Below are 21,018 nucleotides of genomic sequence, written 5' to 3' on the forward strand. Positions count from 1 at the left end.
CGAAATCTTTCTTTAACCTTTGTTTGTGAAATATGTTCTGTTCGGTTGAAATTATTAAAATATATGTAAATCTTCACAAATCTGCTAAAACCTTTTGAAATTATCAAAAAAATGTTAAATGCTTTGAAACCTTTAAAATTTTTGAAATTCTTGAAATCTATGAAATCCTCATAAAATGTTTAAAATATGTATGAAATATTTTGTAATCGTTTAAAACCACTCGAATACTTGAAAATTTTGTTAAATCTTTTTAAATTCTTCTACAAACATTTTTAATCGTTTAGAATCTTTATAACATTTTGAAATCCTTTAAATCTAGTATACTGTATCCTTTTTAAAATATTTGAAATCTGTGTGAAATCTTTTTTAAATCTTCGTTTTTAAATCTTTTGTATTTATTGGAACCATTGAAGTATTAAAAATCTTTGTGAAATCTTTTGAAACCTTCTAAAATATTTTGAAATCTCTCGAAATCATTTAAAATCCATGAAACTTTTTGAAATCCTTAAAATCTGGTGTACTGTACGCTTTTTCAAATCTTTGAAATCCTTTAAATCTTTACAGTTTCAAAATATTTGGGAAATTGTTGTGCAATCTTTATTGAAATTTGGTGTCCACGCCTTTTTTAAATCGCTGACATCCGTGAAATCTTTGTGAAATGTTAAAAATATTTTGAAATATTTGAAATATACCAAAACAAAATTTATACTTCAATATTATCGGAGACAAAATTAAAAACTTAGAAAATTATTCACAGAATTAAAGTCTATTCTTTGCCATCTATAAAATAATTGGTGCATTCTACAAAAAGTGTGTTAAAATCTCTTTATTTATTATGTTATAAACAAAACATAAATTACATTTTCATAAATAAAAAAAATGTAAGTCACAAGATCTTTTCTATACGAGAGGTTTCTTTCATAGTAGACTAAAAGATTTAAATTACTCTTTCATTTCAATAAAATTACTGTTTTAAAAGCAAGAAAAAAATTCAAATTCAAGGTTCTCGTGAAATTCAAGAAGAATTTCAAGTTTTCAAGGTCACTGGACACCCTGCTAGGTCATGTCTCGAGTTGAATTTGAGGTAAAAGATTCAAGAAATTCTTGAGTAAAAAAAAACGTTCTCGTGGTACAGCATTTTGATATTGCGTGTTATTTTCTGTGGAATTTTATAAACCTCCAACCGTTTTTTTTTTAAGTTTCTCGTTTTTTGCACGATTAATCACGTTTCAAATTCGGCAGTGCCTTTTATTATCACTTTAGGGCCTTTTTGGTTAATTTTATCAATCAGGTTAAAGATTAAGTAATTTTGAAGTTGACGGTACACTTAGAAGATCCTTAAGGATTTGAAAGAATATTATACTCATACCTTCTGAGGAATTGTATCCAGGGGGAAAAAATGGGCGATAAAGTTGTATCCCAGTGACTATAAATAGAATTTAACTCTAAGGTCAAAGTGTACTGACGTCTGATTTTCTTATCAAAGGTGGGCGAGGAAAGTGACAGTAGCGGGAGCGAAAGAAGCCCGAAGCAGGCGAAGAGACGAAATCGGGGTGCTCCACCCACGACGAGGAGAAGAAAAAGTGGGATTTCTGCGAGGGAGAGAAATCTTCGGAGGCTGGAAAGCAACGAGAGGGAAAGAATGAGAATGCATTCCCTAAACGATGCTTTCGAGGTACCTTTTTTTCTTTCTTTCACCTTTAAAGGGACATTAAGCCTATCAAGAACGCATAAAATTTGTCCGATAGCCCTCAGAATAAAAGTCAGGACAGAATGGAAAAAATTTCAAATTTTCGAATGTCCCTCATTTTGAATGATTTGCATTCTAAAAAGGAGAAAATAGGGTATGTTTTCAAGAAAATAGGAAAAGAATTAGGGAATAAATTATTTTAAATAAAATTATTGTATTTACTGTATTGAATTCATTACGGAACTTTGTATTAAAAAGTTCATTTTCCATAAAGAAAGGTAAATTTCCAACGAAAAGAAAATAATATTTAACAAAAAGGTTGCATTGAACATTCAAGAAAAAGAGACGAATTTTGAACAAAATTGATTAACCTTTAACCCAATAATTGAATTTTCAAGAAAAAAGGATATTTTTTAAAGCACAGAAAAAACTAAGGATAAAGTTTACATCGATTTCAGGTGAAAGATTCACCGCAACAAAAATTAACCTTGCCGTATAAACTTTACATGAATCGAAGATAATTTTCGGTTTTTAACCTTGCCTGGATAATCTTTCGCTTTATATCGCTCCATTTTTATTCGAAATGTAGCGAGGATTGCGACGCCAGCGCTATCTATCGTCGTTTAACTTCATTAAATTGGAGAGAACCGGGGATTCCCATCTGCCAGTTGCTTTTTGCGCTTTTTGCGCTTTTTCGCTTTTTGCTAAATGGTATTAAGTAAGTTTTAATTCCTCTGCAATAGTATAATTTATTTCGGAAGAAATATATCAGTGAGTACACATTTTTTTCGTGTTTTCTGTTACTGATTCTACAAGTTTTACCGAAATTTTTCACTTCCGCGTCACGCAGTAGACGAGATCAGAATTATTCTCCTAAACCTCGGTGAAACTTTTGCTGAAATATTTTTAATTTTTAATCGTTTTAATTCTTACCTGCAACACATTTTAACTTTTGTTTTTTCTGTTTCGTTTTCAATCTGGTGTCCTGATTTATAACTCGAATTAAATCATACATTGCCCGTTTCCCATTGCTGTTAAGGATGCCGTATCAGACGACAGCGGGAAATTTTACATGCAACAAAATTTAACTTCAGTTTTTTCTGTGTGGAAAATTTGATTTTTAACCCGTAAAGTTGAATTTTAAAAGTAAAATATTCATTTTCAACCAAGAAAAAAACTTTTTTTACTAAAGAAGAAGAATCTTCTATTTCAAAAGACGAATACTAAACAAAACAGTTGTAATTTTGATAAAAATAATAACTTTTTAAGAAAATAATTAATTTTTCAACTGAATAGTTTAATTTTTGACCAACTAGCAGAATTTTCAGCCAGGAAGATTAATTTTCTATAAAAAGATGAATTTTCAACCAGATTATTAAGTTTTCAAATAAAAAAATATGTTTTCAGAAAAAATGGAACAATTCAATTTTCAGTTAAAACAATTCATTTGCAATAAAAAAAATGATTGACACCTGAATTCAATAACAACAACAAAAACAGATTTTTAGACAAAATAGTTGAATCCTTCAACAAAAAGATGAATATTTAAAAAAGAAAATTATTTGTCTACCAAAAAGATAAAATTTCAACTGTATAGTTAAGTTTTTAGCCAAAAATGAATCAGTTTTTACCAAATAATTAAATTTTCAAACAACCAGATAATTTGTCTAACAAGAAGATGGATTTTTATCAAAATAGTTGAATTTGCAAGTCAATAAGACGAACTTTCTACAAAAAAGTGGAAGTTTTAACTTAAAAATATGAATTTTCAACGAAACAGTTACTTGTTTACCAATTAGTTGAATTTTTCACCAAACTATTGCATTGTTAAACAATACAGTTGAATTCATAACAAAATAATTAAATGGTTAATCAAAAAATAACATTTTTAACAGAAAAGATCAATTCTAAACCAAAAATAATTAACTTAAATATATTTTATTAAGGAATATCATCAGGATTAAATTGATTTATAACTTATATAAACTTAAATGTATTATATTGCATGCATTTTTCTCCAAATACTTCACCTTTTACCTAAAATATGAATTTTCAACCGAGAAGATTAGCTTTTTTCGCAACAGAAGAAATTTCAACAAAACACAAGAATTTTTATCCAAACCGTTGCGTTTTTAACAAAAGGATGTAATTTTTACAAAAGAGACGAATTTTCAGTCCAAAAAGATAAATTTGTTACAATTTAATTGAATTTTCAACCTGAAAATAATTATGATTTTTTTAACATAAAAGATCATTTTTAGCCATATTTTTTAATTTTCTACCAAACAGTTGCATTTTCAAGCCAGAAAGACGAATTTTTCACAAAACAGTTGAATTCTTCACTGAAAATATAAATTTTCAACAAAAAATTTAATTCGCCACCAGAAAATTGAATGTTTATTTAAAGATGAGTCTTCAAAATAAAAAATAATAATTTACTAAAAAGTGCAACTTTCAACCCAAAAATATTAATTTTTACTAAATAGTTCATTCTATACTATATAGTTAAAATTTTAAATAAATAGTGGACTTTTCAAACACAAGGATGAATTTTCAACCAAGAAAATTACTTTGCTATCAGAAAAGATATTTCCTAAATAAAAAATGAATTTTTAAACCTAAAATCTGAATTTTCAGCTAAAAAGTTTTTTTGTACAAAATACTTTAATTTTCTACCAAGTTATTGAATTTCTAAGCCAAAGAAACGAATTTTCTGAAAAACAATTTCAATTTCAAAGAAATATTTTTTCCAAACTGTTAAATTTCCAAGCCAAAAATACAAATTTTCTACGGATCAGCAGAATTTTTAAAGCGAAAATATAAATTTTTAAACAAAAAGGTAATTTACAATGACACAATTGAATTGTTACATAAAATAATGAATCTTTGATATAAAAAATAATATTTTATAACGTAGTACAACTTCAGGCCCAATATTTAAATTGTCAACAAAAAAGTTGAATGCTAGAAATATTTAAGTGTCTAAATTTCACCCAAAAAGTAATTCAATTTTAAAACAAAACTGCTGAATTTTTAACCCAAAAGGGCAAAGTTTTAATTAAAAAAATTTTTATTCTAACCAAAAGCAATTACTTTATAAGAATATCGTTGAATTTTCAACAAAGGGATTCTATTTGTAAGCAAATAGTACAATTTTCAACCAAATAAGATGAATTCGGAACTAAAAATATAATTGAAGACTTTTCAAAACAAAAAATTAAATTGCAATCAATGGAAAAGTTACTTGAAAAAAGAGGATAAATGAATTTCTTAAAAAAGAGGAAAAGAGGAGAATAAAAGAAGGAGTGCGAAGTCTGTATAATTGATCCCAAAAAGAATACAGATTAATCAAAAAATTCCGGATGTAACAAATATTTTTTAAATCCGTACACATATCTTCAGTTCTCAAAGACGGAAAATGACGAACATCCTGATTTATGTACGTATAACCTTAAGTTTTTTTTTCAAGCATCAAGCCTTCAATTTATCTTCAGATTTATAGTGACTTGAACATGTTTTCCAATATTCATCCGCTTTTCCAGTTTTTCTGCCAGACAATAAGTGACGGCGTAGGTCGAGAGAACGTGTTCAATTACCTCTAGAGATTATTGTTGTTATGAATAAATAATACGATCAGCGCGGTCTATATTTTGTAGTTGAAAATTACCTACTAATTAGCAACGATTTGTCGTCGATAGAGACAGCATTTTGTAAATCTCGCGCTCTATTGCGCCTGTCAGTATCAGTCATGATCAGCAGGAATCGATTTGACATTTGTGAAAATATCGATAACATAATTCCTGAAGCTAGTCTGTAGTCACTTTCATAAACGCCTAAACAAAAGCGGGGAGCTCAGCACGAGTCGACATTTAGCGAGATATTAATCACTGCATCGCAGAGAGATTTTAAACTGGATGCAAACATCTTTTGAAGAATATTCTCCAAGCATAAGGCTATTTATTAAAGGCTTTAGCAGCCAAGATGCTTCTTCGCAATTCAACGATTTATAAAAAAAATATAAAAGAAGCTGTAAATTTTAATCTATAAAAAAAGTTAAATTTTTACTTGAAGAAGATAATATTTTAACAAGAAATAGAATATTTAAATTTTCAGCAATAGAACATTAAATTTCAACGAAAACGAGAAAACAATTTGTAACAAAATAGTAAAATTTTCAACCAAAAAATTATATTTCACCCAAGAAGATTAATTTTCCATCAGAAGAGGCGAATAAAAAAAAACAAAATACATTAATTCTCAACCAATTAGTTGTATATTAAATTAAGGAAGATCAGTGTTTAAACAGAAATGAAACAGTTAAATTTTTAGTTGAGAAAATAAACTTTCACCCAAAACAAAAAACTTTCCACGAAATACTTCAACTTTTAACCTGAGAAAGGAACTTTAAAAAAATAGTTCAATCCTCAACCAAGTAGTTGGATTTTCTACCACATTGTTGAATTTTTAACAAAAAAGACAAGATTCCCCCAAAAATGTTAAATTTCCAAGAAAAAATATAAATTTTCACCAAAAAAACTATTTTTCAACCAATTACTTGATTTTTCAAACCAAAAAGACCAATTTTTTACAAAACAGTTGAACTTTCAACACGAAAATATGAATTTTCAGCAAATGAATTATTTTTCAACTAAATAATTGAATTCTTTTACCAAAAAGGCCAATTTGATACATAATAGTTGAATTTTTAGCATATATATGTAAGAATTTTTAACCAAGAAGTTTATTTTTGAACAAATAGTTTAATTTTCTACCATAACAGTTCAAATTTATATCCAAAAAGACGAATTTCATACAAAGCAGTTGAATTTTTTACCAAAAAAGAATAATTTTCAACAAAATAGTTCAATTTTATTCAACAACTTTATTTTTTAACTCAATAGTTAAACTTTTGACCAAAAAATATGACTTTTCAACAAAAAGGTAATTTGCTAACAGAATAAGTAAATTGTTTGATCTAAAAAGACGAATTTTAAATAAAGCAGTTGAATTTTGGACAAAAGCATAATAACTTTTCAACAAAATAGTTGAATTTTCAAAATAATTAGATTTAAATATTTGCATTTCCAACCAAATAGTTGAATTTTCAACAAAAAAATTTATTTTCAACCAAAAATGGTTGGAATTTCTCAATGTATTCTATTAATTCAGTGCGTTTTTAGTGGAAAAACGAAAAAGGTTAAAGTTTCTTAAAAAAGGTGAGAAAAGAGGATTTAAAAAAGGGGGGATAGGGAACAAAGTGCGACGTCTGAAATCTAATTTCATAAATATTTGTGTTACATAAATCTGCGTGTCATAATTATATATCAATCCTGCAATCTGGAACTCCGATAACATAATATAAAATATTACATTTCTGATACTTCAAAAACACAACGTTCAAAGCATTTCTCAATATTAAGAATTTTGTAAATAAAGTTTAGCTTTTTATATTTTCAAAAAGATTTTTTTCAACAAATAGTTCAACTTCCAACCCATAAAGAGGAATTTTCTACGAAAATAGCTGAATCTTCAACCTGAAAATATGAATTTTTAACAAAAAAGTTAGCTTTTAATACAGCAGTTGTATTTTCAACAAAAATAGTTTAATTAACACAAAATATAAAGACTTTTCTAAACAATTGAATTTCCAACCGGATAATATAAATTTTCAAGAAAATAGTTGGACATTAATTAATAATAAAAAAATAACTCGTAAAATGTAACAAAATATTTCTATAAAAACTGCCGTATTATTCGACATAATTTATTATATTAATGTTCACCACCAACATCTGTTAAGTATACGTAAACTTGATATTAAGAAAGCTTTTAACGCGTACACGGTCTTTCATTGGTTAGCAACTCTGCGAAGTGGGTTTTCTGATTATTTTCTCTCTCCTCTAGTTGTAAAAAAGACAAATTAAGAATCGTTTCTAATTCATGTCTACTTTTTTACTTTACCGAAATAAAGAAAAAAAAAACATTTTATTCAAATATACGCTCAGAACAAAATACTGGCTGACCAAAACCTTCCATATCTACTGTAAGCTTCTTTCCCGACGTCTATCACATGGCATAGGCACGTCAATTGAAGCCAGCTGGCGGACAAAAACAGTCCTTATCTACTATCCAACTTTACCTGACAAACTTTATACATACTCTATTCAAGAAACCAAACTACATTATAAACTTTAAAAATCGACTGAAAAAAAGCATTTATTGAATAATATAATAATACCTCTTGTAAGAAAATTTGTTTTTTCAACTAAGAAGTGTTTTTTTCTATCAACGAGATAATTGTTTGAACTACAATAATAGCTTATCGATTTTCTCAATCCACTCGCAAAATTATCTTCCACCAGTAGTTGAATAAGTCCTATATGCGAGCATAGAAAAGAATCTTTTCCTTAAAAATCTTTTAACATTTTCAACATAGCATCTTTTATAAACAGAATCAAACAATTTTTTATTTTTTTAAGGTTTTAAATTTATTTATTTATTCAAAAAAAAAGATGAATTATCTACTATAATAGATTAACTTTTAATCCAAAAGGACAAATCATCAACAAAACAGTTGAATGCTAGACAATTAAAAAATGACTTTAAAAAAATAGTTGAATTTTGAACCTGCAAAGACGAATTTTAAACCAAATGGTCGATTTTTAGTTGAAAAAAGAATAATTTTCAACTAAATCGTCGATTTTTTATTGAAAAAAGAGTAATTTTCAACCAAAAATAGTTGGATTTTTCAACGTAAAGTTACATTTTGAAGCAGAAAAAAATATTTTTTTAGAAGACAGCTGAACATTTCCCACCAAAAACATGAATTCTTAACATAACATTTAATAGTTGACATTTCAACGAAAAATATAATATTTCTACTAGAAGAGGTGAATTTTACAACGAAAAGAAAGAATTTTCAACCAAACCAAATTTCTAAAAATAAGACTAAATTTTAATAAAACACATGAATTTTGAATCAAACAGTTGAATTTTCAAATAGAAAAAAAAACAATTAAAAATGTAAAATTTATATTTTGAGGAAAAAATATTTAAAAACACAGATTTGAACAAAAGAGTCCAATTTTCGAGCAAAGAGATGAATTTTAAAATGAACTCACGATTTTTCTAACCAAAAAGATGAACTTTCAACAAATCAACATTTTTAAGTCAAAAATGATTTTTAAAAGAATCCTACAAATTTTTCGACTTGAAGCCAAAAGTCAAATTTTACGTAAAACTTTTGAATTTTCATCCTAAAAATATGAATTTTCTACAACAAAAAAGGTAATTTTTAAAAAAAAAATAGAAAAAAAGTATTTTCGTTTTAAAAAATCAATTTCAAACAAAAAAGACAAGAATCATCAACAGAATAGAAAATTATTAATCCTTAACTGGAATCGTTACAATTTTAGGTAGAAAAATTAATTTTAAACCGAAAAAAATAACATTTTTATCCAAAGAGATGAATTTTTAATTAAAATTTTAAATAAAAAATAGTTGAATTCATCAGAAAAAGAAGAATTTTCAACAAGCTAGATGAATCCTCCACCAGCTGCCTCAACTACTAATATAGATGCAATTTTAAACTAAAAAGTCAAATGTTTTAACCGATAGTTGAATTTTAAAAAAAAATGATTTTCAAAAAAATAAATTTTCTATAAAAATAGTGCAACCGACTTTTCCCTGATTTCCAGGTTTTGTCATGCCAATTGTTAATTTATTAATTTATTAATTTGTTAATGTTATTTCGATTAAGCTTTTTTAATCTATGTAATTTTAACGTAGAATGTGAAATCAATTACAAATTTCAAAACTCCACCAAATTAACTTGTTATTTGGAAATTTGAGTAACCTCCGAGATTTCGATTAGGTAAGACAACAAAGTTTCAGTTCAGTTTTATAGTCTCTTGCAATAGTAGCGTTATATGAGACCTATGTCAGATATTAAGATTTTATCAGAGCTGATAAAAATAAATAAAATAATAATAAAATAATAATAAATAAAATTAAGTCGATTATCCCTGATTATCAACTTAAGTTTACAATTTTTTTTCAAGGATCTATAGAGGAATAATGAAGACAAAAAAGCCAAATGAAAATATTAGATTGTCTAATGAAATCCCTTTTTTAGATTTTATCAAAACCTTAAATTGTACATTTTTTTCTTTTTGTAGGAAAGTGATCACCTAGTTTTGTCATATTCTTAAAATATTATTTAGAGTTCGCTACAGAGGTTTTTATGCCGAGAATTCAATTTTTTAAGTTTCTTATTCTTAATTCTACAACTTTCACTATCTGAAAACAATTTCAACTGAGGTACTTATTTTGTTTTAATTGACTAGAATCACCAATCTCACGTGTTTAGTTTTTGATTTGAGGAGAAAAATAATTGTTAATACAGAACAAAAATTTCGAATATTTATATAATTTTAAGTTTATTTTCTTATTTGTTCTTAAGGTTATATAAATATAATTTACTCAAGGTAATTGAGAAATTTCCAAAAAAGTTTTAAAGATTTCAGATATGTAAAATCAAGATTTCAACAAAAAACTTTATTTCCAACCAAATAGTTTCATTTTCAACCAAACAATATGAATTCTAAACAAAAAGTGTAATAATTGGTATTTCAACCACATTAAAATGTAAGGGGAAAATAATTTTTAATACAAAATCAAAATTTCAAATAGGTATCTATTTTTTAAGCTTGTTTATTTTAAAAATATATATTTTTAAATTTTAGATACGTTGAAAAAATATCTTGAAAATTTGTCAGAAAGTTTTTTTATTTTACAGGATTTTCCAAGGTTTGGATAAAAAGCGAGTCAGTTTAGAAAATATTAAGGATTTGTCTAAAATTCCTAAATATCTAAATTTGAAAAATTTTCTTAAAATCTTCTAGATTCTTTTTTTATATTTTAGGAAATCTTTTGATGTTTTGAACCATGGAACCTCTGAAAATCCTTTAAAAAAAAAGCTATAACATTTTATTTTCGATACATTCCGATATCTTCCAAAATCTACATATTGAGTTAAATTTTTTGATACCTTTTTCAATTTAAAATTATTTTTAAGATTTTGTCAAAACTTCTGCATGTCTTTCAAAATTATTTATAGTTTTCTTAAAATTGTTTGCAAATATTTTTAAATAAAAAAGTGCCCTTAAATCTTCGAGCTTCTTTTTGGATAAGTTTGGAAATCTTTACAATGTTTATAGAATCTTTCTAAATAATCTGTTAAAATTTCTTTTTCAAAATCAAAAATTATTTAAAATTTTTGTTTCCTCTTGAAATTTAAAAAAATTCTTAAATAGCTTCAAAAATTTTTGTTTCATGCCTTCAAAAATCTACGTTGTACATCCTTAAACATATTTTCAAGTTTAAAATTATTTTTAAACATTTTGAAAACTTCTAAATATCTCTTAAATATATTCTGATATTCTAATTATTCTAATATTAATATTCTAATATTCGAAATATTCTAAATATCTCTTAAGTTCAGAAACAAGGTTCAGAAACTTTAAAAAGTCAACTTCTTGACGTAAAAAGCAAAATAGCGATCTATAAAAATTAGTTTTTTCACCTTAAAAAAGCAGGGGATCATATTTGGATCGCCGAAGGTAAGAAAATTCCAATTTAAGATTTTAGAAAATCTAAAAAAAGGACTTGTTGATCCAACTCAATAAACATGAAGTGATTAGTTTCTATTTGAATTTTAATGCAGGTTTTTCTAGTTTGACTACATTCTATAAATAAACCCAATAAAACAGAATGTAAAGCTGACTGAAATTATCACTTTGAGCCAGAATCAAAGGCTTCTGCTATACGTAGATTATCCTATCAAAGTTCCTTCGAGGCTACAATATTCAACTCAGAGGAAATTATCCTTGAATCCCTGGCTGATCCTTTACCACGCTAGCATCGGAAAAGGAAGGAAATGTGTTTCTGAATTGCTTGCTAGTTTACCAACAAAATTATTAGCAAATATTTTCACTACATTCATTAGAGCTTAAAGGTCAACCAGTAGACTTAAAAATGATAACAAAGTAATTAAAATAAACGAAAATTACAAAATGTACTCAAAGATTTCACACTCTTTCCTTTTTTTCTCTTCTTAAAGAATTCCTTTCTTTCCCTGTTTTAAAGGAATTTCACATTTTTCTCGTTTTTCCCCTTCATTGCAAACCGAATTAATAGAACCTAATAAGATAAATCCACTATTTTTGTTTAAAAAGTCATTATTTTTCATTGAAATGTTAACTATTATATTTTTAGCACACAATTCATTTGTGCTGTCTTAAAAATGTAATTATTTTATCAAAAATTTAACAATTTTGTTTAAAGTCCTCCTTTTTGGTTGCAAAATCAACTATTTTCTTGAAAACTCGACTTTTTGGGTTGAAAAATTAACAATTTATGTATACAAATCTAAAAACAAATTGTAAATGCAAATGTTCAAATGAAAATTAATTAGGTTTTTTATTTATAATAAAAAGATTTTATTGAAATATCAATTATTATATATATTGTTAAAAAATCTTTTCTTTTCTTTGAAAATTAATTTTTTGGTTGAAATTTTAATTTGAAATATCCGAAATCTTAAAGATCTTTTTTTATTTTTTAAATAATCGTAGGAAAGTTGTATTTGTGTACGCTTAAAAACAAATAAAATAAACAGCTATTCGAAAATTTTATTTTGTACTGACGTTGCTCGCAAATATAAAAATAAAGATGGCACTGACTTTCCTTTAACTAGAATTGATTGATTCTTCAATTTTTTCAATTATTTTTTTTATTGTCAGGCCAGAATTAATTGAATTTGTTTGCTTTATAATTTATGCGTTTTGGTTCAATTGAAATGTTTTTTATTTAAAATAAATATATTTTTTATTCAAATATCAACTATTGCGTTTTTCGATGAAAAACATGTTTTTGTTTGATAATTATCAAACAAAAACATGTTTTAAACATCTTTAGTCAAAGAGGTAAATTATCATTGAAAATTCTTCTAATTGGTTTAAAATTTAACTATTTGGTTCAAAATTGATCTTTTTGGTAGAAAATTAATCTCCTTAGTTAAAAATCCATCCCTTTTTGTTAAAAGTTCGTCGCTTTGTATGAAAATTTAACAATGTAATTGAATATTCTTTTTTTTTTAAGATGATTTTTTTTATAAAAAATTGAACTATTTCCGTTGAAGATTTATAACTCTTGTTGAAAATGAATCTCTTTGGGTTAACAGGCATTCGTTGAAAATACTTTTTATTTTTATTTTAAAATAACTTTTGAACTTGAATTAAACTATTTCATTTTCGGTTGAAAATTCGTTTTTATTTTAGTTCAAAATAATTTTTTTACAAAACAATCAATTATATTCAATTTGAAGAAGTATCACTTTAGTTGAAAATTCGTTTTTTTTATTAAAAATGAATTTTTTACGAAACATTTGTTTACTTTTTGTTGAAAATTATATTTTTTTGCTGAAAAATAATCTGTTTAACTAATAATCATTTTTTTGAATGAAAATTAATTTTTAACCTGAAAATTTTTTCTATAACTGAAAATTAATTTATTCCACTTCTGGTTAAAAACTTCAGGAGTTAACTTTTTTTCAATCGAAAATTTATCTTTTTGCGTTGAATTCCGCTGTTTTTTATTCAAAATTTATTATTTTATTGAAAATTCGGCTTTTTTAATCTACTTGCTGAAAAATTAATCTTTTTTAGTAGGAAATTAAACTATTTGGTTGAAAATTCATGTATGTTGTTGAAAACCTGTGATTTGGTCAAAAATTTCTCTTCTTGGTTGAAGTTTCATTTTTTTAGTTCAACTACTTGTTGTTTAAAAGTAAAACTATATAATGTTCAAAATTCAACTGTTTTGTCAAACACTCATCTTTTCTTGTTCGGAAATTGAACTGTTTTATTGAGCATTCGTATTTTTAGATAGAATATTAAAATTTCTTTATATAAGTCATCTTTCTTTTTGAAAATTCTACTATCCTAAAACTTTTGTCTTTTCGTTTTAAAAATTCAACTATTCAGCGGAAAATTCAACTGATTTTGGTTAAATCTTTTTTGTTTGAAAATTCGAACTTTTGTTTAAAAATGCCTTTTTGTGAAAAATCGATCAAAATATAAATTATTAGATTAAAATTTCAACTATTTTGTTCAAGTGTTTTTTCATTGTCAAAAATCCAACTGTTTTATGCAAAATACATCCTTTTGGATTAGAAATGTATCATTTATGTTAGAAAAGTCATCTTTTTGGTTGAAAATTCAACTGATTTCTAAAACTTTCGGCTTTATAGCTCTAAACCTTAACTCTTTTGTTAAAAATTCATTCTTTTGGGTTACAAATTAAACTATTCTGTTGAATTTCGGCTTGAAATTTTAGATGTTTAAAGCATTTTATATGGAGTTCAATATCATATCTATATTAATTTTATTGAAAAGAATTTCTTCCCCTGATTTCGTAAAAAATTACGATATTTTTCCTGCTTTGAGATCGCTTTTTTCTGTGAAGCATTTACTTATTTAAAAATGGTCTTTTCAGAATTATGTTTCTTTTTCCTTCTTCGTAACTATTTTTCATAAAAAAACATACTTGTTGTTGTTTTACTAAGAGGAGCTTAGAATGTATACTTTTCTCTATTTGTGCAACTGTCTTTAAGCACATAAATTACTGATAATAATGCAGAATAATAAACGCTAATGTTGACTTTATCGTAATTCCAGCAACTGAGGGAAGTGATACCACATGTGAAAATGGAGAGGAAACTCAGTAAAATCGAAACACTGACGTTGGCTAAGAATTACATAATGGCGCTAACGAACGTCATATGCGAGATGCGTGGAGAGGAACAACCATATACGTGAGTCTAATTTTAATTAATTTATTTTTCAATTCAATAGAAACCAAAATCGAACCTTTACCTATTTTTAATACCTAATTTTGAATACTAAAATTATCGAGAACAGAGATACTCAAATTATTTTTTAACCGAAATTAATGATCAACCTTCAGGTATTATTTCATTTACGACAATAGGGAAATACATTTTTCCAGAAAGATTAATTAAGACTTTCCTTATATGCTAAGGTCACTCATACATTCTCAAAAATAAACTCATTTTTATTTGCTCTCCATTCAAAGTGACAAACCGTTTGCGACAGCAGGTGGGAACTGGGAACAGTTAATTGTTTATTCATGATAAGAAAATGTATCGAGGAAAATTATTCGAAATAATTATTTTTAAAAAAGGACTGCTAATATTACGAAATTTTCCGCTTGTATCTGATCTTACGGAGATTTCCGTACTTACATTATTGAGACCACAAAAAATATTATTGTTATTATTAGAATTATCAAATCTTTTTTCATCTCCTACAACTTTTTCAATTGCAGGCCTCGGCCTCTACACTATTTACAATATGTTACACCTTTTTTTAGCGATTACAGTATTTTGCTACTGTTTCGAAAAACAATTACACTAAATAAAAAAAAAAATTTCACACAATTATTCGCTAATGGGGATGACAAAGTATTTCAACTTTTATTTTTAATTAAAAACACTTGATTTGAACCAGGAAAGACGAATTTCCAACAAAAAATATTAATCCTCAAACGAACGCAGATGAACTTATAACAAACAGTGGCATTTTTGAATGAAAGAAGATCAACTTTCCACCAGAGGTGATACATCTATATATAAAAAGATGCGTTTTCAACTAATATGATTAATTTTTTACCAAAAAAGTTCAATCCTAAACAAAATGTATACATTTAGAACCAAATAGGTAAATTTTCAAACAAGAAAAATACTTTTCTACCAGAGGAGACGAATTGTCAAGAAAATACATACGTTTCTAACGGAATAGTAGAATTTTCAATCGAAAAATTTAATTTTAAATTTAAAAAAAAATTATCGACCAAAAAGTTTAATTTTGTACCAAATTGTTGAATATTTAACTCGAGAATATTAATCTAAACAAAAGCTAATTTACAACTGATCAGTTGAATTTTCAACAAAATTGTTAAATTTTCAGTTAAAAAATTTTATTATTAATAAACAAAAGTCCTACTTATAACTAAAATTATGAATCATCAAGCAAGAAAATAAATTTTTAAGAAAGTAGTTAAACTTTCAACCAGAGTCAAATTTTCAACCTAAACATATTTGTTATTTCATCACAAAAAAGTTTTAATTTGAAATTTAAAAAAGTTGGGTTAACCCCAAAAAAAAGAATTTTCCACAGAATACATAAATATTCAACTAAATAGTTAAATTTTCTATCTAATTATTGAATTTTCCTCTCGACGATGTGAATTTTACATAAAACTGTTGAATTTTTAATCGGGAAATGTGAATTTTTAACAAAAGAGTTCATTTTTAACCCAAAATGTTAATTTTTAACCATTTATAACTAAAAAAGATGAAATTTCGCCTAAAAAAGATGGATTTTATGACTAAAAAGATGAATTTTTAATAATATTTTTTTACTAGTTTTTAATTAAATAAGAATTTTTTAGAAAAAAAATTGCAATAAAAAAATATCTTTCTATTAAACAGTTACACTTTCAAGCAAATAATTACATTTTCAACAACGAAGATTAACTTTCTACTAGTAAAGATGAATTCTTATGGAATAAATAAACTTTCAATCAAATAATTGAAGTTTCAATCAATAATTCTAACTTTCAACCAGAAAAGAGTTTTCAATAAAAGATTTAATTTTCAGTCAATCAGTTAAATTTTCAACAAAATAGTTAAGTTTTCAGTTGGAAAAATTAAATTTTAACAAGAACAAAAATTATTTTTTAACGAAAATTGTGAATCTTTACGCACAAAAAATGTTCTTGTAACAAAGTAGTTGGACCTTTAACCAAGGAGTGGAATTTTCAACCTAAATAGATGAATTTTCAAACAAACAAAATGTAACAGTTGATATTTAAAAAAAAAAAGTTTTTATTTTTAAAAAAGAGTTTCAGTTTTAACACAAAAAACTGTTTTTATTTGAAAATACGACTTTAAAAAGAATTCGTGAATTTGTATTCATCTGTTTGATTTTTTTAACTAAAAAATGTCAGTTCAAACCGAAAATAAACAAGTTAAATTTTTGAATTAAGGGAATTCATTTTTAATAAGATAAATTAATTTTCAATCAAAAAGCTTCATTTTTTACCAAACAGTTGAAATTTTTACCAAATTCGGGAATTTTCTACCCAAGAATAAGAATTTTCAACAAAATAATTCCATTTTGAACCTAGTAGTAAATTTTTGAACTAAAAAGATTGAACTTTCAGTCAAGAAAAGTTTGATTTTCTTATTTGGTTCCATTAATTGAGTTCTCATTTAACTAGAAACCTGAACAAATAAAAAAAATTCTAATTTATGTGCTCGAGAATAATATTTTAAATAAAAATTGAGATTCATTTTAAATAATTTTTTAATATTAGGATACAAAATTGTAAATTTTGCTTAAAAAATGAAGTTAATTTTCCATTGCACACTTTTTGATTGCAGGCTATACACTTTTTAATTCATACAACACATAAGTGCAAAATTTTATGACACTACTTCAAGACTTTTTTTTTTAATTTTTGACACTATTTTTAATCTGGGAACTGTGTCCAAAGCCTTTAAGGAGCAAAATAAGAAGAAAATGAATGTTTATATATTTTATGAGTATTTTAACGATTAAAAAGCCACTTTTTCTAATTGTTATTGACACGGTGTGTATTTCAAAACCTGCTTTTAACAATTTGACATTGAGCATGGAACAATAATAATTTTCTTTGATATGCCTTGTAAAAACCGGTTTCTTTCCCCCGGCTTCTATTTAACATTCCTTGACCTTGTCTGCTCATCTAACTTGATGCTGCTATCACGAACAGGTCATCGTTCTCCTAAATTCCACAGTATCAGAGATAAAGTTATGAGAAAAAAAATATAAAAATCTCTATCCTGTTAAAAATAATAAAACCTACAACTCAGGCTATCAAAAAACTCACCTGCACTTATACAGGGTGGCCATTCAAACTTCAATTAAAAATTCCATACTATTTTCCGATTTTCCCGTTCAAAAATCACAATTTGCCCGGTTGACCTTTAAGAGTTTATTATGATAATTGTTCAATACTAATTGCTTTAACCAACTAATTAAATTTTCAACCTACGAAGATGAATTTTCTATCCAAAAAGACAAATTTCCAACAAAAAATATAATTTGTTTAAAAATATTGGAATGTTTAACGAAATATTTAAATTTTCAACCAAAAAGAAAATTACTTTTCTACCAAAAGATAAATTTTCAATCCAAAAGGACGCATTTTTACCATAAAAGATCAATGTTCAACAAAATAGTTGGATTTTCGACCAAAAAATATGACTTAAACAAAATAGTTCAGAGCACAACAAAAACCAAAAATGTTTTCTTTTCAACTAAAGAGTTGAATTTTTAACCTATAAAGAATTTTCCACCAAAAAGGAAAAAAATTCAACACAATTTTCGAATTTTCGAGCCTAAAAGATCAATTTTCAACAGAATAATGAAGTTTTCACTATATAGTCAAATTTGTAGCCGAAAGAGATGACTTCATTAAATTTTAATAAAAAAAGATGAATTTTCATGAAAACAGGTGGATTTTGAATAAAAGAATTACATTTTCAACAACCAAAAAAGACTTTTCTAGCAAAAGATGAATTTTAAATCCAAAAGGACGGATTTTATATCCAAAAAGACAAATGTTCAATTAAACAGTTGAATTTTCGTCCAATAAATATGACTAACAAAAAAGTTCAATCCCTAAGCAAAAGCAACTTTTTGTCAACAAAAGACTTGAAGTTTTAACCAAAAACAAATTGTTCACCAAGAGAGAAAACAAAAATTTCAACAAAATTTTCTAATTTTCGAGCCAAGAAGAACTTTTAACTAAATAATAAAATTTTCCAACAAATAGTTTAACTCTTAGCCAAACGAGATAACTTAATTAACTATCATTCAAATTAATTTTATCAAAATAATTCAATGTTTAACAAAATAATTGAATTTTGAATAAAATAACATTTTTAACCAAAAAAGATCAATTTTCTCATGAAAGATTAATTTTTCATTCAAAAGGACCAATTTTCTATCCATCAGGATGAATGCTAAACAAATTTGTTGAATTGTCAACAAAAAGATGAATTTTTAAGAAAATAGTGGAATTTTCAACAAAATAATTGAAATTTCAAACAAATAGAATTTTCAACCAAAAAAAACTCTTTTACCACCAGGTGAATTTTCAATCCAAAATAACGGATTTTCTAACCAAAAAAGACAAATTTTCAACGAAACAGTTGAATTTACGACCAAAAATATGACTGAGTAAAAATTTCAATTCTCACCCAACACCAAAAAAGTTTCTTTTTAGACAAAAGTGTGTAATTTTCAACCAAGAAAGAATTTTGTACCAAGAAAGAAAAAAAGTTTTAACAAAATTTTCGAATTTTCTAGCCAAAAAGATGAATTTTCAAAAAAATAATGAAGTCTTCCACCAAATAATCAAATTTGTAGCCAAGAGAGATGACCTAATTAACCTTCAATAAAAAAGATGACTTTTTATAAAAATGGTTGAACTTTCATCAAAATAATTAAATTTATAAACAATTAAAATTTTTAACCAAAAAGACGAATTTTCAAGAAAACAAAGATAAATTTATTAACCAAAAATGGAAAAGTTACATTTTCAGTCAAAAAAATTAAATTTAAACAAAAAAAAACATCGAATTTTCAATCAAATAGGCAAATTTTCAACAGAAGAGATGAATTTTCGACTAAAATAATGTAATTTCTAAATAAAAAAATGTATTCTTGAATAAAAAACTGTGACATTCAAACAAAAAGAAACGAATATTCAACTGAAATAGTTTAAGGTTCAATTAAAAACAGTATAATTTTCTACATAAAAATTAAATTTCCAACCCGATAATTTTAATTTTTAACGCAGCCGCTCAATTTCCAATGGAACAGTTGAACATTCAACCCAAAAGGACCAGTTTTCAACTTGTATCAGGGTGGGCACAAAACTGCATTCAAAAAATTTAGATTCTTAATTTTGTAACAATGGTATTGGCATAGAATCATTAATAAACGAAATAAAACAATTTCAACATATAAGTTTTAATTTACTATTCTTGACAGTTATTTAAAGTGCCTTTTATAGAAATTCCCTGACTTTTCCAAGATTTTTTTCGAAAACCTCACGTGGCCCTGAAAAAAAGGCTACCCTATGGAAGAGCGGGTCGATATTTATCACGAAAGCAAAAAGAAATCTGAAAAATTCCCGGGTATTGAAAAAAAAAAATTCTCAACTATTTTCATGCATTTTCCAACTGCAAAAAATTCCAGGATAATTCGCGGTTTCCCCGGTCAGTGTCCACCCAGATTATACTACTGTTGAGCTTTAAGCTTCTAAAATTTTCGTTCGACCATGATAAACGGATTTATCGATTTATCGAGGAATAACAACGATAGACCTTGCGCTCGAAAACAAATTTCGCCGTAATCGACCAGATTATAAATACACTCCGAAAGAAAGGATTGGTAAACAACCTTAAAAATGTTCAACCAAATTGCATACAAAATTTAATAATAAAGATAATGTAAAAAAACTGATAAAGTGACGCGAAACGTGTAATAACGCTGGAAAATCCATGATTAATTGAAAGTTTCCAGGATCATATTTGTTTGTTTGTGAATCGCGTATCTAGTATCTTTTAATTAGCGTTGATAATAATGTGTTCGAAGAATTTTCTAAGCATCTGCCTTGAAGAAATGATATCACAGATTCTTGACCTTTTTCAATGTTTCGATAGAATAACGTTACGCAAAAAATTTATTGTCTGGTCGGGAACATGCTCTTTTAACTAGAATCAGTTGAATTTCACTGAAAATCAGTAATAAACTTGATATTTGAATCAGTGAAAATTCACTAGGAATCAGTGACTATGCATTGAAATTTCAATCGTTTCTCACCGATCTCTCATTAGAAAAAGTTAATGAAATTCCAGTAAAATATGTTCTACTGATCAATCACTAGCAATTAAAAGTTTTTTTCTAATAATCGGTGGTTCAGTTGGTTAGACGCTCGGACTTCACCTCAGAGGTCCGGGGTTCGATCCCTGAGCCGGTACCTCTGGAAATTTTTCTATGTATCTTTACCGAGGTTCTGGTGGTTCGGAACCCACCTTAAGCTGTAGGGGTCCCCCCATCGTTTACTTGACTGCAACCCAGTCCGTCAATGATGGGGTAAACACCAGGCTTTGTCCAATATGTTAAAAATAT

At 26.2% G+C, this 21,018-nt stretch overlaps 1 protein-coding gene across 1 annotated transcript in view; it reads left to right on the plus strand.

Moving 5' to 3' along the window:
* LOC117171345 (protein dimmed-like) overlaps positions 1 to 21,018 on the plus strand; it is an 82,156-nt gene that overhangs the window by 45,941 nt on the left and 15,197 nt on the right. The window contains exons 4-5 of the mRNA XM_033358580.1: positions 1,487 to 1,675; positions 14,428 to 14,564. Of these exons, the coding sequence (XP_033214471.1) occupies positions 1,487 to 1,675; positions 14,428 to 14,564 (326 nt within the window). The remainder of the gene's footprint in view (positions 1 to 1,486; positions 1,676 to 14,427; positions 14,565 to 21,018) is intronic.

This window comes from Belonocnema kinseyi, chromosome 4, assembly GCF_010883055.1.
Source record: "Belonocnema kinseyi isolate 2016_QV_RU_SX_M_011 chromosome 4, B_treatae_v1, whole genome shotgun sequence".
NCBI classification, from domain to species: domain Eukaryota; kingdom Metazoa; phylum Arthropoda; class Insecta; order Hymenoptera; family Cynipidae; genus Belonocnema; species Belonocnema kinseyi.